At 40.3% G+C, this 19,136-nt stretch overlaps 1 protein-coding gene across 1 annotated transcript; it reads right to left on the minus strand.

Annotated features, from left to right (window-relative positions):
• Positions 1 to 1,723: 1,723 nt before the first annotated feature.
• Positions 1,724 to 18,734, minus strand: pdik1l (PDLIM1 interacting kinase 1 like). The gene is made up of 3 exons (XM_033045033.1): positions 18,613 to 18,734; positions 4,424 to 4,725; positions 1,724 to 3,810 (listed from the first exon to the last, which is right to left on the minus strand). Exons 2-3 carry the CDS (start codon positions 4,706 to 4,708, stop codon positions 3,070 to 3,072), a joined length of 1,026 nt encoding a protein of 341 aa, XP_032900924.1. The 5' UTR covers positions 4,709 to 4,725; positions 18,613 to 18,734; the 3' UTR covers positions 1,724 to 3,069.
• Positions 18,735 to 19,136: the final 402 nt, after the last annotated feature.

The raw sequence follows: 19,136 nt of genomic DNA on the forward strand, positions 1-19,136 counted from the left end.
TTTTTCGCCTTTAAAAAAATGTTTTAGTGCGTTTTGTAAGTTTGTGTAAATGTTCTCCGGTTTGTTTTATGTGGGGGAAGGGGGAGGGGTCGGGGGAAACTTTTTTTTTCAGTTTCTTACCTTGCCGGACACGCGATGTTTCCAGGTCGGGTCTCCAGTTGCTTTGCGGCCGACCAATTGATGGAGCTGAAGGCCTCCTCGAACTGACCTTGGGCCACAGCGCGGGACGCGGACTTAATATCGAAGCCAATCCCTTGCCTGGGATAGCTCCAACCGCGGCCTGCAGACTTTACACCAGGAGGGGGTGTGGGGGAGGGGGAGGGGGAGGCGGAGGCGGAGTGAGGGGGAGGGCGAGCGTGGGGGAGGGGGAGCGTGGGGGAGGGGGAGCGTGAGGGAGGGGGAGCGTGAGGGAGGGGGAGCGTGAGGGAGGGGGGGGATAGGGGAGGGGAGGTGAGGGAGGGTGTGTGTGGGGGGGGGAGGGGTGGTTTGTGGGTGGGGGGGGGGGATGTGGGGTCCAGTGCTTTGGGTCTTTCCAGTGTTTTAAATATAGCGAATTTGAATTCCCAACACTTTAAACCCATGAAGTTCACTGGAAAGATAACAAAACTAACATCTATGTCCTCTACTTGGCCAATTTACTCAGTATTCAAGCCATAGTTATGCTCAGTGGCTATGTTACAAAACAGTAGAGCACGGGAACAGGCTTTTGGCCTGTGATGTCTGTGCCAATCATGATGCTTTTCTAAACAAGTATCTTCTGCCTGCACATGCTCCATATCCCTGAATTCACTGCATATTTATGTGTTTATCTTAAAACCACACACACCACCATCATCATTCACATCTGCTTCCACCACTGTGTTCAAAGCACCTACCACAATGGGGGGGGGGAAACGTGCCCTGTACATCATCTTTAAACATTCTTTGTTGGATTTATAGCTACACTCTTTTTGACATTTTCACCATGGGAAACAAGTTCTGAGTATCTACCCTAGTCATGACTCAAAATTTTATGAATTTCAATTAGGTCTCCACTTGGCCTCCGACACTCCAAAGAAAACAATTCAAGTACGTCCTTATTGCTAAAATCCACTAATCCAGACAGCATCCTGGAAAACCTATTCTGCACCCTCTCCAAAGCCTCCACATCATTCCCGTAATGTGCAACCAGAAATGCACACAATACTCCAAATGCCACCTAACCAAAGTTCTTATACTCAATCCCCCAACCTATGATGGCAGATAGACTATATACCATCTTTTATCTACTTGTGTTGCTACTCTTAGAGCGCTATGGACTAGGACCATAAGATTTATTGGACAGACTATGAAATTTGTATGCTTGTCATCAATTCCTGAAACAAACACTCTGCACCTATGTCTGTCATAGGAAGAAACTACTAGGTGGATGGAGGAAGATAATTCAAAGATCCACTGAAAGCCTCAAAAAAAGGCAATATCTACACCGACTCCTGGAAACCTTTGGCGCACAACAGCTCAAAGTGGCGCAGCAGATTCAGGATGGTATTTAGGAGCATACGTGTTTTTATGGAGCAGACCCATCCACCCCATTAGGCACCTTCACCCAATTTGCCTAGGGTCAATTGTTTCCTTTTGGCCTCAAACAAACAAGCTTCTATAAAAATGACTCCCAATAAATGAACTGGCCAAAATTCTTAGTCAGCCAACTGTGCATTTTGATTAGGAAACCATTAATGCAGGATTATGTTTTCATAACTTTATTTGTACATATTACATTTAGAATAAATTACACAATCTTACAAATTTCACAGTAAACTTTATATAGTTTAATACACTTGTGTTTTCAGTAGAAAGGTAACCCACTTAAGATAGTGCCTTGAATGTTTTTAACTAGTCTAAAGTAATTCATTATATCATTATCATGGCCATCGTCCTTTGTAAGTAGCTTGCTTTGACCTATGGATTCCCAATGTACACTGCTCTTAATACAGCAACATGGCAATGACATTGAAGTGTTAATAGAATAGTCAGATGCTTCAAAATAAAACGCCTTTAAATAATTCTACAATTTCATTTGAGGAGAAAATATCAGCATTACTCTTGTGTAACTCTTCCCGTATCCTATGTTATGTTAATCCATATAACTCACGTTTGACTTTGTCTCTCACGTGCAAGGATTACACACAAAAAAATCAGACACCACCCAGAATCAACATGTGCGTACACGTTTTGTTGGTAAATATACCAATTACATCATTAGTTACAAAAATACAATGGGGGTAAAGTGTCATCATCTCATCTAAGCTAAGTCAGGATATAGATCAATGCACGTTTTCTTTAGTATGGTCAGTCATGCCAAAGACTTCCCAAGTAGAGATCACTTTGACATAGAAAATTGCACCAATGGCAACCAATCACTGAAAACCTGGCATCACTAACAAAAGGAACCCATGATGGATTAGGTGGGTGTCAGTTTTCAAGAGTATGGAAAAGAATGGGACAGAGAAAAACCCCAAAATATAATAAAAATAAAGTTTATTTAAAATACTTTGGGATTTTAAAATGATTTTTGGCATAAAGTACCATTTTGGATTTGATTTAAGACTGCTCAGTCAAGTGGTTTCTGTCAAGGTGGTATGGTGGAAAAGATAAATACACAAATAAGCCAAAGGGGAAAAGGAAAGTGAACTTGTGAAAAATAATGATCATGAGACATCTCAGATATTCTGCAAAAATAAAAGTCTACTAAATTCCCCAAAGGACACCCCCCCCCAAAAATAAAGTATTGCATACATCACATTACACTCTTCAGCAATTACACATTCAATAAATGACTTGTAAGGTCAAGGGACAAAGACGGGCTCAAATAATTTGTCAAATGAGACCTGACAAAGTAACAGTAGTGCGGTTGCTTCCAAAATGTGGGTACCAAAGAACAGCAGCATTTTAAGAACTGCATAATAAAATCTCAGCTAACTATTTCAATGTACACTTTCGGGCACGGGCTTGGCAAAAAAACAAAATTTACTGGCAATTTAAAAACATCTGGTAAAGTTCAATACAAGTTATTTTCACATGTACTCAGACTTACGCAGTCCGGCTGCACTCTCTGCATGTGATTTTACATATCCTCAGTTCTAGTTCAAAAGCATCAGGTCGATCTTGTGGATTTGTTGCTAGCATTTCCTTGATTAGCTGTCTCATTTGAGCGCTCATAGACTTTTTCTTCACAGGAATGTTGAGCTCCATCTTGGGATTTAACAACAGTGCTTCACCAAGGGGCACAATCACTGACCCCTGACGTACATAGCTTCCTAATAGTTCTTTCTTAGTCTCCGAATCTATAAAGGTAATCCTCTCCAACATGGCCCAAATGATGACGCCCAGTGCAAAGACGTCTGCTTTAGCTGTGTAATGACCTTCCCAAACTTCAGGTGCCATATAAAAATCTGACCCACAAGCTGTAGAAAGCCAGCACCTGTTAACATTAACCGGTTCCTTTTGATCTGTTCCCAAACCTGAGCACACTTTACTTAGACCAAAGTCTGCCACTTTTAGAATAGGACCTGCTCCTTCAGCTTCCGATTTGGTTTCAGTGATCAATATATTATCTGGCTTCAGGTCCCGGTGCACAATTTGATTTTTGTGCAAAAAAGCCAAGGCACTGCTGAGCTGCAGCATGAAACTAATGTTGGTCCGACGGTTTGGTTTTCGCGAAAGTAGATATTCATTCATATCTCCACCATCACAGAAATCCATTACAAGCCAGAGGTAATATGAGCTCCTGGAATCAAAGCTTAGTTCCCCTTTCAGTGACGTCTCCACCAGCTTTAAAAGTAAACAAAAATAGTTTGTCTAAAATAATCTGCCCCTATCGCAAACAATATAAACTTACAAATAAGAATTACATTTTTGTCCACAGTGTAAATTAAAATGCTGCAATATTCATTTGTTAAAATGATACTCATCTATTACACGTATTCAAAACTAGTTTAAATAGTAATATTTTTCTGAAAATGTCACTTAATAATATCACAATTACTTTAAAATGTAAACTTTGGAATTGCACCCAAACATAAAAAGCATCATCCTCAATACAAGCCAAATTATCAGGCAATTGATTTGTTTTTAAGATAAAGGGAATTGGGATATTATGGGGTTGATGATGGAAAAGTGGCATTGATGCAAAATATCTATAATGTAATAAAAAGAAACTGCAGATTCTGTATTATACGAAAGATAGATACAAAATATTGGAGTAACTCAGCAGGTCAGGCAGCAACTCCGGAGAAAATGGCAAAATATCCACCATGATTTTATAGAATTGTTTAATTAAAGAACTAAACATGAACAATCAGAATTGTTTACAGCATATATTTTGAATCAATTCCCATTTGGCACACCATTATTAAAATACCAGTAGTAGCATGCAATATTTTACCTTTAAATAGTGGGAAGAAGATGATCCATGAGTCATCTTTTGTAGCACCCCATCTTTTTGCAAAATGCACTCCTCTAGATGGATCACATTAGGATGAATTGTCTTGATGCTACTTAATGCCCAAAATTCTCGCAAGGCCAGCTCCACATTCTCGGGTGCATGGCACCGAATTTTCTTCACCGCTACCCGTGCTCCAGTCTTTGTCACCACTGCTTCATATACTACACCATAACTGCCGCGTCCCAATTCACGCACCAAGTTGTATTTTGGCTCTCTACTCGCCATGAATAATTTTTTAATAACTAGAAAGAAAAACAAAATCAAGAAATTAAACAGAATGCAGTTGAAGTTCAATATGCCTCAACAAAAGAACTTGGAGATACGGCCAAGATTTTTGAAATAACTTTTGAAGAGATTACGATATTTTCATTAAAAGTTTTTTTTGAGTTTATTGTGTTCTTCAGGAAGCAAAATTAATTTGTGTCATTAGTATTACATAAACATTCAACATTGAATGAGTTACTGAGCCTGGGGATATTAGTAAATCTTGCATATCTGTGATATCTCTTGGATCCAATTATAAATTTAACACTTTTAATACTTCTACAGTATTTTAACTTACTGTAGATCGATGCCCAGCTAATTAGCGCTGACCAGCTATTTACAGCAGGACAATAAAAACACAATCAATAGCATACCACATGCATACAATAACAATCAACTTTTAATCGCATAAGGGATTTAAAAGCAAGATTTTTCGAAAATGTCAATTACCCATTAACATCACCAAATATTAATCATGGATTCCAAACCAGTACACACTTGCCTTTTTGGCAGATCTGTGAACTAATTTCAAATTTTGTTTTATAAATCAAAACTTAAACAGTGTTTTATAGTAGCAGGATACTGCAGTATTTTTCTATCCTACACATGCACACATTACCTTTGTCCAAACAAAACTATAATTATATAAGGCAGAAGTAATTCAGACCTGAACAATCTTAAGTCTGTCCCGTAGCTACCATTGATTCAAAATATGTATTAGATATGCAATACAAGAAGTTAATCTATTTGCCAATTTAAAAAAAAGTATTTTTCAATTAATTACTAAAAATATTACAGAGGATAATTTGAATCTTAAAATATTATGGGATTTTAGACATGGATCACTAAATGTTATAATTCACCTTTATAATTTTTTTTAGCAGATTGGTATATTCTGTTGCTTTGCTATTTCAGACTTCCAACATTATTTCCTTAAATGTTGTTCAAAATCAGCCACCAGTTGGATATTAAAAGTGTATTCATCAAAAAATCAAAACAAATGTAAAGCATGAAAATCAAAAAGACACTAAACCCAGTATTGGATATGAGATGAAGTCTGTAATATTTTCATGGAACTGCAATAAAGATTTTTGGTTTTGTAAACAAAACACCTAAACCTAAATAAGTGAATCGGTTGCAAACAATTAGGCAATCCAATGTCCAATTTTGTTGTGTAATTATTTCACAAAGTCAAAGCTGTGCTGATCTGTAGATTTCCTGCAGCAAAACACTTCTTAATGATTCAGAAAAACTCTTCTAACATTTAATTGCAACAATCTGTGAATTAGCACAAGCATGTGGTAATTATTGCAAGTGATGGTAATTCGCATATCACTGTACTTTAATTGGTACGTGACAATAAAAGACCTTTGAACCTTTGAACTATAAAAGTATTTTATGCATTGGAGCAATTTAGCCATAATGCACATGCAAATTTATACATTCTGTAGTCTTGGATGCTTGACTTCCTCACCCATAGAGCACAATCAGCGAGGATATGCGACAAAACATTCTCCCCAATAATTCTCAACACTGGTGCTCTGCAAGAATGTGTTCTAAGCCCCTTATTATACAACATACGCTCTCAACTATGCTGCCAAATTCTGCTCCAACTCTAGGTGCAAGTTTGCAGTGGGCATCGCTGCAATGGGCTGGCTTTCGCTCAATGATGGAGTACAAAACGAGATAGAGTGCTTAGTAACATGGTGTCAAGGCAACAACCTCTCCCTCAATGTCAGTTAGATAAAGGAGACACTTAGTGACTTCAGTACACACGCTCCAGTCTGCATCAATAGTGCCAAAATGGAGATGATCAAGAGCTTCAAGCTCCTGTGTGTAAACATCACCAACCATTTGTCGTCAACCAACCACATCGAAGCTACCTACTGTCAAGAAAGCACACTAATGCCTCTACTTCCTCAGAAGTCTAAGGAAGTTTGACATTCCTCCAACAATTCTTATTAACTTCTACAGATGCACCGTAGAAAGCATCCTATCACAGGTAGACAAAAATGCTGGAAACTCAGCGGGTGAGGCAGCATCTATGGAGCGAAGGAGATAGGCAACGTTTTGGGTCGAGACCCTTCTTCAGACATCTATCACAGCTTGGCTTGTTAACAGCTCTCCCGAAGAATGCAAGAAAATGCAGAGAATTGCAATTTCAAATTCAATTACTGAATATAACTCACATTTGAAACTAGTTTGGAGGCTGGTTCTTGCTTTTTTTAAATCATTATCTCCTACATTAACCATATACCCTTTGAGTATGGCCTGCTACTTCCCAACTGTCACCATAAAAACCCGACTTTCTAGCTTACAATAGGCAAATCTGATTTTGTTGAACACATTTATAAGGAAAGTGAATGTTAGCTCTGCAATCTCATTACATCGCATCAGTCATGAATGGTGGTTTTAAAACTTTTAGGAGGCAATGGCTCCAAGGTCATCTCCATCCACAATGTTGGAAGGGCCCAAAATGCTGAAGGCTGAAACATTCATACCCATATTCAGCCAATACTATCAAAGAATCCATCTCAGCTTCCTCCTAACATCACCCCCATCACAGATGCCAGTCTGTCAACTTACATTCCCGTCAATGTTTAAGAACATCCGATACACCAAAATTTAAGGGACCAGATAACATCTCAGTTTACTAAACACTGGCTCTCTAGAACTTACTAAACCCACTTCACTATGGATTTTATCACAACTATGTCTAAATATGGACCAGAGCCAAATACCACAGGTGAGGTAAGACTGATTGTTCTTGACACAAGGTTACATTTGACAGAGTGTGCCATCAAGCCACTTTGGCAAAATAGTCATTACTGGGCATCAAAAAAAAAAACTGCTGTGGTTGGAAATGTACTTCATACAAAAGGAAAAAGTTGTTGTTGGCCTGATGTTACTGCCCTGAGGAACAAGAGGCCCCACCTCTCATCAGGTCAGAAATGTGGAAGTTTGTACAAAGTTCAATACCATTTGCAAATCTTTTAAAAACTAAGTAATCCTTGTCTGAATGCAACAAAACTGATGTGACAAGAAACATTCACAGCATAAAAATGCCAGCAATTACCATTTCAAACAGAGTCTAACCACCTATGTTTGACATTTAATCATATTACCATTATTCAATGAAAAACTCAACTGTACTAGGCACTGTGGCTACAAGAGCAGGTTGTACATAGACTGGGTGAGATCTATCTTCTGACATCCCAAATCCTTTACACGATACAAATCAGGGATGTGACAGAATACACTCCACTTGCCTGAAAGAGTAAATCTCAAATAAATCTCAATCTGTACGATACCATATAGGACAGTCTGTCTAATTCATACCAACTCTGAACATTCATTCCCTTCATCACTGATGCACACTCGCTGCAAGTCTACCATGCACAAAATGCATTGCAGTTACTCCAACAGCACCTCCTAACGCCACAATGTTTATCACTATAGAGCAGGGGTTCCCAATCTTTTTCATCCCGTTTACCCCTGGCAACTTTAATAGCACATAACAATGTTATTTCACTTATTGTGAACAACTAATGATGAACAGATATTACCAGAATACCAGACAGTATACCAGAACCAAACATAGTCAGTCAATGAGAAAAAATATGTACAAATCCAGAATCAACAAATTTATCCCCTGGGTAGGCGAAATGTACCCCTGGGGGTAAATGTACCCCAGGATTGGAACCTTGCGATAGTGGCACATGGCAACAGCATCATTTGCAAGTTCCCTCCCAAAATACAGACCTTCCTGTCTTGGAAATATCACCTATCATGGATTTGACCCAAAGCTAATAAAATACCTCCACCGGAAGGATTGAAACAATTCAAAAGGCGATTCGCTACCACCTTCTCAAGAGCAGTTAAGGATGATCAATAAATGCTAACCTTGCCAATGACATTCAGATCAAAAAAAGAACATTAATAAAACACCCCACCCAAACTACTGAAGTCCCACTGAAGACAATTAGGTTGTACAATAAATGCAAATGCTGCAACTCCCACATACCACAAATAAACATAATAAATGATGAATTTTCCTTGAAGACAAAAAGCTAGAGTAACTCGGTGGGAAAGGCAGCATCTCTAGAGAGAAAGAATGGGCAACCTTTCGTGTCGAGACACTTCTTCAGTCTTAGCAGCATTACTGAGCTTCATTAATATATTTATTCTATTCTGGCATTTTCTCCGCATCAATTTTATAAATTTTAACTGGGATTGTAATTTCTATAGTCAAATTACATTAAACAAGCAATCTATTATGAATAATATTATACATTAGAAAATGAACAGAATGACCGCTAAATTATTTCAGATCTGGCCAATTGTTTTTAATTAATTCCTGTGGTCGAGATTCCAATTTAATTCCAATTCAGATATCTAATTGTCTTTGTTTAATCTACAGTGAATACAGGGCATTGCCACAAGAGATTTATCTGGAGGATCATCCCAAACTATTTATATAAAAATAAGGATTGCAAAGCTGGACAGTTGAACCATTGGCTTGAGGAATGGGGAGGGGGGGGGGGGGTAGGAGATAGGTTGATACATTATTGATTTGAGTACTTGTTAAATATATAAAACTTTACTACCTGCAACATATTGTCATTCATGTATTTCAATTAAATCAACGAAATAATTACAGAAACATTTAACATTATGTATAAACACTACCTTTCAACATCAACACAGGTAAAAGTAGCAAAGTGATGAATAACAGGTTTTAGTGCAAATATCAACGCTGCTATAATCCTCCTGACATTGATATCTATCTTTCATCACTTAAGTGTGCACGTTAATGCATTGCTATGGCAAAACAGATTTTCAAAACCAAAAGCGGTGCTGTTTATTGTGATTTTCAACATAGTGTGACATCACATTATTGTGACCAATAAGCTCGCTCAAATTTAGTGACTTATCTAGCAAATGGCCAGTGGATATATTTTAAACTAACATACCTATTGAAATATTTCATTAAAAATATTAAGATTCTATCCACTGTCAAGACCTCAAACCAGATTATGACAAATGTTAAGGATTTGTGCAAGTTCTTATACTGCTTGTTATATGGGGTTGTTTTTTAGATTATCATTCTTTCATCAGCTCCCGTGACTGCTGATTACATATATTGCTGGCCAACTGAAAGATTAGATTTGAGAAAAAAGTAAGCCTTTAAAAATCATATTTCTGCTTTTTAGGCATTTATCTTCCTGAAACCACAAATGTGTACTGAAGGCATTTTTAGGATTTACTAAGTACAACTGACTCCCCCATCAGTCTCCAACCTCCATGACTATATGCAGAAAGCATGTAAACTGCCAGGTTTGACCACTTGATAATGTGTTTTCTCTCTCCAATCATTTTTCTCCTCAGAAAATACAATAAAAAATATCTAGCATCCTATGCATCTGACCACATACATCCTTGATCTAATCTCAAAATACTACTACAAAATAACTTCAAGACTCTTGTGCAGTGCAAGTACCATAACATCCAAACCTTTAATTATATGGAAAATAATAGAACATATTGCCAGCACCTACACAAAATTATCCATGGTGAACCCAAGAATATTCTACCATAATTTTACAAATCCACTGAAGAACAGCAGGCAGGTACATAGCAGACAAAACTATAGTCTTCAAAATACACGTTTTTATTCATTGGAGATCAGGAGTGGAGACCCGGAGGAATGTTGGAGATTTAAAACACCAGAAAACAATATATTGGATGTCCATTTTGGGTAGCAGATCATACAACAGGTGAAACCCAGGCTCATTTACAACCAAATGATTGTAAATCCAGACAGTGCCCAATCTGGATACCACTGCCAAGGCCAGCATATATTGCTCATAGGCAAATTCCCTCAAGATACTGACGGTGAATCGCTGCCATTGTTCTGTAAAGGCTCCTCCACAGAATATTTGGAATGGGAGCTCCAGGATTTAGATCCAGCCATCTCCCTCCACTGCCAATCAATCTCTCCTCACCTGAATCTGCTTATCACATGCCAGTTCTTGTCCCACCCCTTCCTCTCACTTCACCCTATCTCCATCAGTCCGAAGGTCCCAATCCAAAAGATCATCTGTCCATTTCCCCTCACAGATGCTGCCTGACCCGCTGAGTTTCTCCAGCATTTTTGTCTACCTACACTAGTACCTCTTTATTTTGGCTGAGGATACTCGTACAGAGTGGCCAGAAAGGTGCTGCAGCAGTGGAAGTTAGTTTACCATGTGGAGGAAGGGGAGGCACTGTGCTTTGATGTTGCAACTGCCTGCAGAGCACTAAAGAACCAACCTCTGTTTATTTATATTGGGTTATAGTCACACTAGTTACTGGTGCTATGGGAACAGGAGAACATTTAGCCCCTTCTCCCATGTAATGATAACATGTCTGTCCTGTAACTGAACTCTGGTTTAGTGAGGGGAAAGGGCAGACGAGTGCCTAGATTTAAATGCAAGAAACTTTTTTCATTACAGAATTGATTGAAAAGTGTTTTTTTATTATACTTCCTGGGGGTGTAATGTGATAACGATTCTGGCTAGTTTTGGATCACTCTAGAATATGTTTGGAGCCCTTGAGACAGCTTGTGCCTTTTGATACGGCTTGTCCCATTGGGGAACACTCGAGCTCCTTACTTACCGTTAATTGGTTATTAATATGGTCCTAACAAATTTCCTCTCCATTCATAACTGATGGGAGCAAAATTAGGCCATTCAGCCCATCGAGTCTATTCCGCCATTCAATCATGGGTGATCTATTTTTCCCTCTCAACCCCATTCTCCTGCCTTCTCCCCGTAATTCCTGACATGCGTACCAATGAAGAATCTGTCAATCTCCGCCTTAAAAATATCCCTTGATCTGATCTCCGTGTCCACTCTATTCAACCACTCTACCCATTCTATCCATATTCATGTCTCTGCTCTTTAAACAACTGACCAAACTATTGCCCAACATACTGTGTAAGAGTAACTTCTCCACATAGACTAGCTGTTCCAGAAGGTGTTCACTGCTACCTTGTCAATGGGGGAAAAAATCCACCAGTTGTGCTAAACGTGCCAACATCTCAGGAATAAATAATAGTGTTGGATACTGTTCCTCCAGCACTTTGTTCAAGATTCCAGCAGCATCTGTGATTTCTTGCGCTCCATAAGCTTGTACACCTTTGCTAAATATCCCCAAAACTTCCTTTATTCCATGCAGATCAACCATAAATTCACATTCATGCTTAGAAGTATTCTTGAAGCTTCCGCTGCATACTCTCAGTGACCTTCACATCCTAGTGGATGCCCAACAGTGTACACAACACCTTCGTTTTGACCCATTCAGAACTCTTAAAAGGTTAGGCATAACTCCCTTGCTTTTGCGCTTAACATTTGTAACATGCAAACAGGTTATCAACACTTCAAGCCTATACCAGCTCTGCAAGAGCAATACATTGAGTTCTATTTCCCTGAAAATGATTTCCTTCCAGGTACTCCGTTTTAAATGCTGCAGCTGAATTTGTCTCCACTACAAACCCCTGGCAGCACATTACATATCCTGACATGGCAAAAAAATGTTTTTAAAATTTCAGGTTCTTTTATCAATCATTATTCTAACTCCTCTGGTGCTTGGCCCTTTTGACTCTTCCGTCAATAGGTCCATCCTATCTTACCTTTGACAACTTTGAATACCCATTACGTTCCCGCTCAATCTCCAGTCTATTCATGCATTGAAATCCCTCACTCCTGGAGTTATTCTGGTTAATCAATTCTGCGCTCTTCATATCCAGAACTACATAAAATGCTCACTAACTCTTCACAAAATTGGAGGGCTCATATTCTTTACTGTGTTCTCAATATGTGCAGGCACTTCCAAAGATTGTTGTTCCTGTTCCACACAATTCAGAATTCCATCACAAAGTGTATTTTGCCTTTCCTTATCCCTATTATCTAAATGTATCAGCTCTAATATCTTTATTAATTTCAATCTGCCCATTCTGTAAGATTAATAATATCCTACCATCCTCGGTTTGTCACATCCACTGAGGTGGAATTTTGAATATTGGAATAGAGTTTCAAAATCTTTCAAAGTTATTCAAAATATAAACAGAAGGTAGGTAAAGAGTGGCCACAATGAGAGACAAATTTATAGATTGATATTTGGTTGCAGAAACACTAACTATTTGGATATGTTTTTAATTAAGAAAGACAATCCTGTCAGTGACGCAGTAAAAAGAAAGCTGAACTAACTGGATAGATTAAAATGTGTTTGCAGAGGGGAAAAGGCAATCATATTTAAAAGTATTGATGCAATGTATTCTTGGATGTGAGAGAAACAGGGAACAAAAGTTACAGTGGTAAATTCAAAATCTTGGTACTAGGACACGATCATTGCAATTAGACTTTGCTCCAAAAAAGGAAGCAACACCCCTTATCTGGGAAACTGCTAAATATGATAACCTATGACAAAAATGAAAGGACACTTGGATTTGGGGATTACTAGATCAGGACAGTCAGCATTCATTTGATAAACAGTGCTTTGCTCATTTGATCGTTGATTGGCATAATAGTCAAAGTTGATTACAACAATGTGGAACACCTACATCAACAAAATTCACATCCATTAGACTAAAGAGCAATGGCCACATGGATCATTAGATGCAGGAAACGGTAATGATTATCAGGCATTTCTAAGACTGCAGCGAGTCAGAGAGGGTACTCTCCACCATGCCAGAACCACTACCTTTGTGATTAATATTGATGACAAGGAAGTAAAAAGGCAGTTACAAAGTTTAAAAATGACAAGCAGGTGGAGAAAATAAAATATCAAAATAATGATAGACCTCAAGCACAAATAGCAAGACGTAGATCATGTGACAGAGAAAAGTAAAATGAAACATTTTCACATAAAGGTCCAGTTCAACATTTCAATTATTTACAGTGTTTTATTGTCTATGTCCCAAAATGGAACAATGACATTTAAAATAAATGATTTAAACTAAATGGTTATTTTCTAAAGAGTGTACGGAAATATTTTTGCACAAACCTTTGAAGATGGCAGGGCAAACTAGGAAACAAATCACATGAGAAAAAGTAGGTAGGATCCTGCAATTTGATAAGTATGGTTCAAAAGCAAAGATATTAAGTTTAATTTTTATGTAATATTTGCTCAGCCACAAATGCAACCTTACATCCAATTTTAAGCCTCACATTACGGGAAGGTTACAAATAATTTTGAGATATTGCAGAAAAGGGTTAAGGCACAGAGAAAGACTGGAGATTGTTCCCTTCACAGAAAAGGTTGAGTGAACAGTTTTGTTACAATTTAGATAAACAAGAGAGTAAACGCCTTCAAATGAATTTTGCACTATCGGTCGGAGCACTAAATACAGGAGTTGGGATGTTACAATTTTGAACAGACATTTGGACAGGTATTTAGGAATGGTATTTAGCAGGATATGGACCAAATGCAGGCAAATTGGACTAGCTCAGGTAGGCAACTTTGTTGGCACGGACGGTTTGGGCAGATGGGCCTGTTTCCACGCTGTATAACTATTTTTTCTTCAAAAACCGCAAATGAGCAGGCAAAGTAAATCTGCTCCCACTAGTTGTCTCCCAAAACCCTCCCAAAGTTGCACGTCCTGCTTGGCTTACGAACGCCTTAAGTATGTACAGCCCGTAAATAGAGAAAAGCTTTTGGGAGACTTAGTGATATAGATTTGTCAGCTGCTGCAAGCATCTTCTGCCATATGGGGAATTATGTTTGCGGCCGCATTTGTGACTTGTGAACTGTTTGGGTTACGAACTGTTCCCAGGAACTGAACCCTGCCGTGATCTGGGCTAGCATTCAAAGATTGAAGTTCAAATTATTTTTGGCAGCTGGAAAATTTAAATTCAAATAATTAAATAAATCTGGAATTAAAAGCTAGCCTTTTAATTCAAGATTTGTAATTCCAGCAGGTCCGTGTAAAATTTAACAGGTTCACCATAACTTCACCCCCACTAATTTGGGTAATTATTAACTACCACCACAGTTCGAAGACAATAAAGGTTGAACAATAAATTGCTATACCCCATTGAAGAATATTTAGCGTTTATGATATTTTTAATGTTCTGCCTGAAAGGTAATGGAAGATTACATTAAAAATAGGACAGCAAGGAAAGACATTGTAACGGCATTGCCCTTACAAACAGCTGGTACAGTTTTAGTGTATTGCACAGCTTCCGTTTTGCTTAAAATTATATGACTTTATATTTTTGAGTAATGAACAAACCATGGGAGACATGACCTATACAAATACATTTAAACATCGCTTATATGTGATGAGAATTTCATCGTAAAGCCAGGATTATTGTCTATATGGTGTTGGTTCTGCGCTCTTATGAAGGAATGATACCAGTTAGATACGAAGTTCCAGGACTTTGAGCTTGTGACGAGACAATAAGGGGATGTCAGTTTATTTCCTAATCAAGGTGGCTTGTGATAAGAGGGGAACATTGAGATCATCTGCCCATGCACTTGTTCTTTCTCATTTTGATGTTTGAGATCCTAAATTGAGACAGTGCTATCAAAACAGCCTTGGTAAATTACTGTACAACTTCTTGTCGATGGTACACATTGGAGACACAATGCATGACCAGTAGAACTGCAGTAGTCCACTGAATTAGCAATCCAAAGGACTACACTATCTGAGGAATTTAACCAGTTAATTTAGCATATTTGGATTTTAGGAATAATGACAATAACGTTATCGGTATCATTAAAACCAAAAGGGAACCTAGTTTACCGATGACTTTTAAGGGTGCAAACCACATACTTTTAATGCATCACACCTACATTACTCCATACCTACCAACAATGCATCTAACTCTTAACTAAATACTGAAATGGCCCGGTAAATCACTCAAATGTATAAACCACTAGAAGGGATATAATACAAACATATGGGTTCCAATTAATACCCCTCCTCAATGTACCCTCATTGAAATAAAATATCAAAACCTAAAGCATGGAGTTTAGCTGCCTAAGGACACACTATATTTCAGGGATCAGATAGTACTTGTAAAATATGAATTTTGTAATAGGCTATTTAAGCTTTGAGATCCTCAGTGTAGATCAGGCTTTCATAAATATGTGTTTCTTCTTCATATGATTTTCCAGTGATTTCCCACTTAGTTGCACAAACACGACTCATTTATAATCAATGCCCCATCTTAATAATGCATGATTTCTATAGTTCATGCTATACTTCAGCCCAGTTCAAGTCAACATAATTATGCATTATAATATAATTCACTTTAATGAATCAAATTATAACTGTCTTCATAATGCTCTGAAGGAATATCACAGATTCCACAAGAAGCTATTAAATACAGAACATTAACCAGCTTCATTTGCTTCTAAAAATACAATTCCAAATTTAGAATGTTAAAAGTCTACTTTACATAAAACCCGAGCAAACTCAAACTGACGCTTTCAAACTAAGGCTTCTAAACATCTCCAAAGTCTGGGACCTAGGAATCAACTCCCCCCTCTGGCACTGGATTTTCAATTTTCTGACCCACACTTTGGCGTTGGCTCAAATTTCTTCTGTTTCTATGTTTTTTGGGGGTTTTTCCTTATAATCAGTGATTATAGGTGATAACACCTCCACGACAATACCTCTCAATTGTCCTGTAAGGATGCATTCTCGTTCCTTTATTATACCACCTTTTCTCTTACGTCTGTATGGACAAATCTGGCTCAAAATTCCATCTACGTTTGCAGACGACACCACTGTGGTGGGCCAAATTACAAATAATGATAAGATGGCGTACAGCAGATTAAAAAAAATTGACGACAAGACAATACCCTCTCCCTCAATGTTATTGACATCAGGAAGCATGGTGGAGTGCATGCCTCAATCAGCATCAATGGTGCAGATATGGAAATGGTTGAGAGCTTCAAGTTTCTTGTGGTTATATTACCAATAATCTCTTGTGGACCAACCACATTGATGCCACAGCCAAAAAGACACATCAACACCTCTACTTCCTGAGGAGACTTAAGAAATTTGCCATGTCTCCAGTGACTCTTCCAAACTTCTACAGATGCACCATAGAAAGCATACAGTTGGAATGCATCACAGCTTAGGGACACCTCTGCCCAAGACAGCAAAATATTGCGTAGATGTAGATGAAGGCCAGTCTATCACACTGACCAGACTTTAACCTACTCCACCTACCTTTCACACTGCCTCAGAAAAGCTGCCAACATAATCAAGGACTTGAAAGGACATAAAGTGATGGAGTAACTTAGCATTTAAAAGGGAACTGCAGATGCTGGAATATCGAAGGTACACAAAATTGCTGGGGAAACTCAGCGGGTGCAGCAGCATCTATGGAGCGAAGGAAATAGGCGACGTTACGGGCCGAAACCCTTCTTCAGACTCAGAACTTAGCAGGTCAGGCAGCATCTCTGGAGTGCATTCATCTGTGATGTTTCGGGTCGACCCAACCCCAACCCAGGTGACCCACCCGTCATTTATTCTTCACCCTGATCCTGTCTGTCAGAAGGTACGAAAGCTTGAAATAACTTTATTACAGTTTTTGCATAATAGGTGTCAGGAACGCATTGCTGGTTGATGGGTATAGGGTCTTGGTCGGGGATGTGGATTGGAGAAAGTCAAGCGAACCAACAGGGCTCCAGGGAAGGTCATGGTGGCCATTGGAGTTTGGGGATGGGTTCAGGGAGCATCAAACCAGCCAATAGGGTTCACAGGACAGATGCGTTGGGTCGTCAGGGTTGGAGCAGGAAGGAAACCAGAAGGATGCCAGTCAATAGGACTGGGGGGGGGTGATCAATTTGATTCAGTGGTTAGGGTATGCCAGTCAATGGGACTTTGGGGGTGGGGGTATACTGGTCAATGGGACTCAGGGGGTGAGGGTATACTGGTCAATGGGACTCAGGGGGTGAGGGTGTGCTGGTTAATTGGATTCATTGGTGAGAGTTGGTCAATGGGATTTGGTTGGTCTGTATGCCAGTCAATGGGATTTTGGGGATATGCCGATCAATAAGACTGGGTGTGGGGGGGGGGGGAGGGGGAAGAGAGAGTGAGAAGAGGAGTATACTGGTCAATACGAGTGGGGGCAGTGTATGAATATTGATTTATCTCACCAGGTAGCCCCGGCATTCCCTCTCTCCCTCTATACCCCCCCCCCCCCCCCAGGTCGCACTAATTTCTCATCTTCACCGCTTACAATGGCCTGTTTCCTTTATCATTACTATTTTGTATATCTTTCATTCATTCTTCTTTATCTCTCTTCATCATCGTCCATATCTCTCGTTTCCCTTATCCCTAACCAGTCTGAAGAAAGGTCTCGACCCGAAACGTCACCCATTCCTTCTCTCCGGCGATGTCGCCCGTCCTGCTGAATTACTCCAGCTTTTTATGTCTATCTTGGGGGCAGTGACAACAAGCCTGTCAACGAGGTTCTGGCAGGATCAACAATTTGTTGTCGAAACCAGGAAACAAAAGGTAGGGAGATGCCACCTTCAGGCTCCCATGGAAGGAGTAGGGAAGGCCTGCCCTCCCACCACCTTTTCCCTCCTCACGTTGCATCTCCTCTCCTTTAATGCAGCGTTCTAATAATCCGCCTGCAAGTGACGGGAGCTAAGTGGAGCCCACCTGGGGCCCAGCTGGGGAATGGGAATGAAGGCGATCAACAATGACAGAGAGGGCAGGGATGCGCAGGCCGCAGCATCGCCTCTGCCCCCCTCCCCCTCTCGCTCCGGGAGCGCGGCCTGACGGTGGCTAAATTATTCCCATCATCATCTTTATTTATCCGAATTGTGCATGTTGCATTGCTCTGTCTGTCTGTCTGTACCTCAGCTGGTTGCTGTTGGTGGGTGCTCGCTGCTGTCCCGCCGCCATTGCCTCCCAAGCTCCAGCTCCGGCGTTCCCGCCAGCCGCCAGTGCGCGAGCGCTAGCTTCAAATAACTGCCGCTCACGCACGTGCCCACACCCCCTGCCCCCCCCCCCCCCCCCCCCCCCCCCCGTGCTGGGCTCCACCCACCCCCCCCCCCCCCGTGCTGGGCTCCTCCCCTCCCCCCTGTGCTGGGCTCCACCCCCCCCCCCCCCCGTGCTGGGCTCCACCCCTCCCCCCCCGTGCTGGGCTCCTCCCCTCCCCCCTGTGCTGGGCTCCACCCCTCCCCCCCCCGTGCTGGGCTCCACCCCTCCCCCCCTGTGCTGGGCTCCACCCTCCCCCCCGCGCTCCAACCATCACTGCCCCCCCCCCGTGCCGGGCTCCCCCCCTCTCTCTCGCTTGCCAATCACAGTCTAGCCCACCCTCCACACAGCCTGCCGCATAAACCCCGCCCCCCCTGTGCTGGGTTCCACCCCTCCCCCCTC

The sequence above is a fragment of the Amblyraja radiata genome, chromosome 27 (assembly GCF_010909765.2).
Source record: "Amblyraja radiata isolate CabotCenter1 chromosome 27, sAmbRad1.1.pri, whole genome shotgun sequence".
NCBI classification, from domain to species: Eukaryota; Metazoa; Chordata; class Chondrichthyes; order Rajiformes; family Rajidae; genus Amblyraja; species Amblyraja radiata.

What these genes read in the sequence shown, in the direction of transcription:
- pdik1l (XM_033045033.1), bottom strand. Translation starts at nt 4,708, where the DNA reads ATGGCGAGTAGAGAGCCAAAATACAACTTGGTGCGTGAATTGGGACGC. An exon ending in CTTCTTCCCACTATTTAAAG is followed by an intron (nt 3,811 to 4,423) that starts GTAAAATATTGC and finishes TTACTTTTAAAG; the next exon opens with CTGGTGGAGACGTCACTGAA.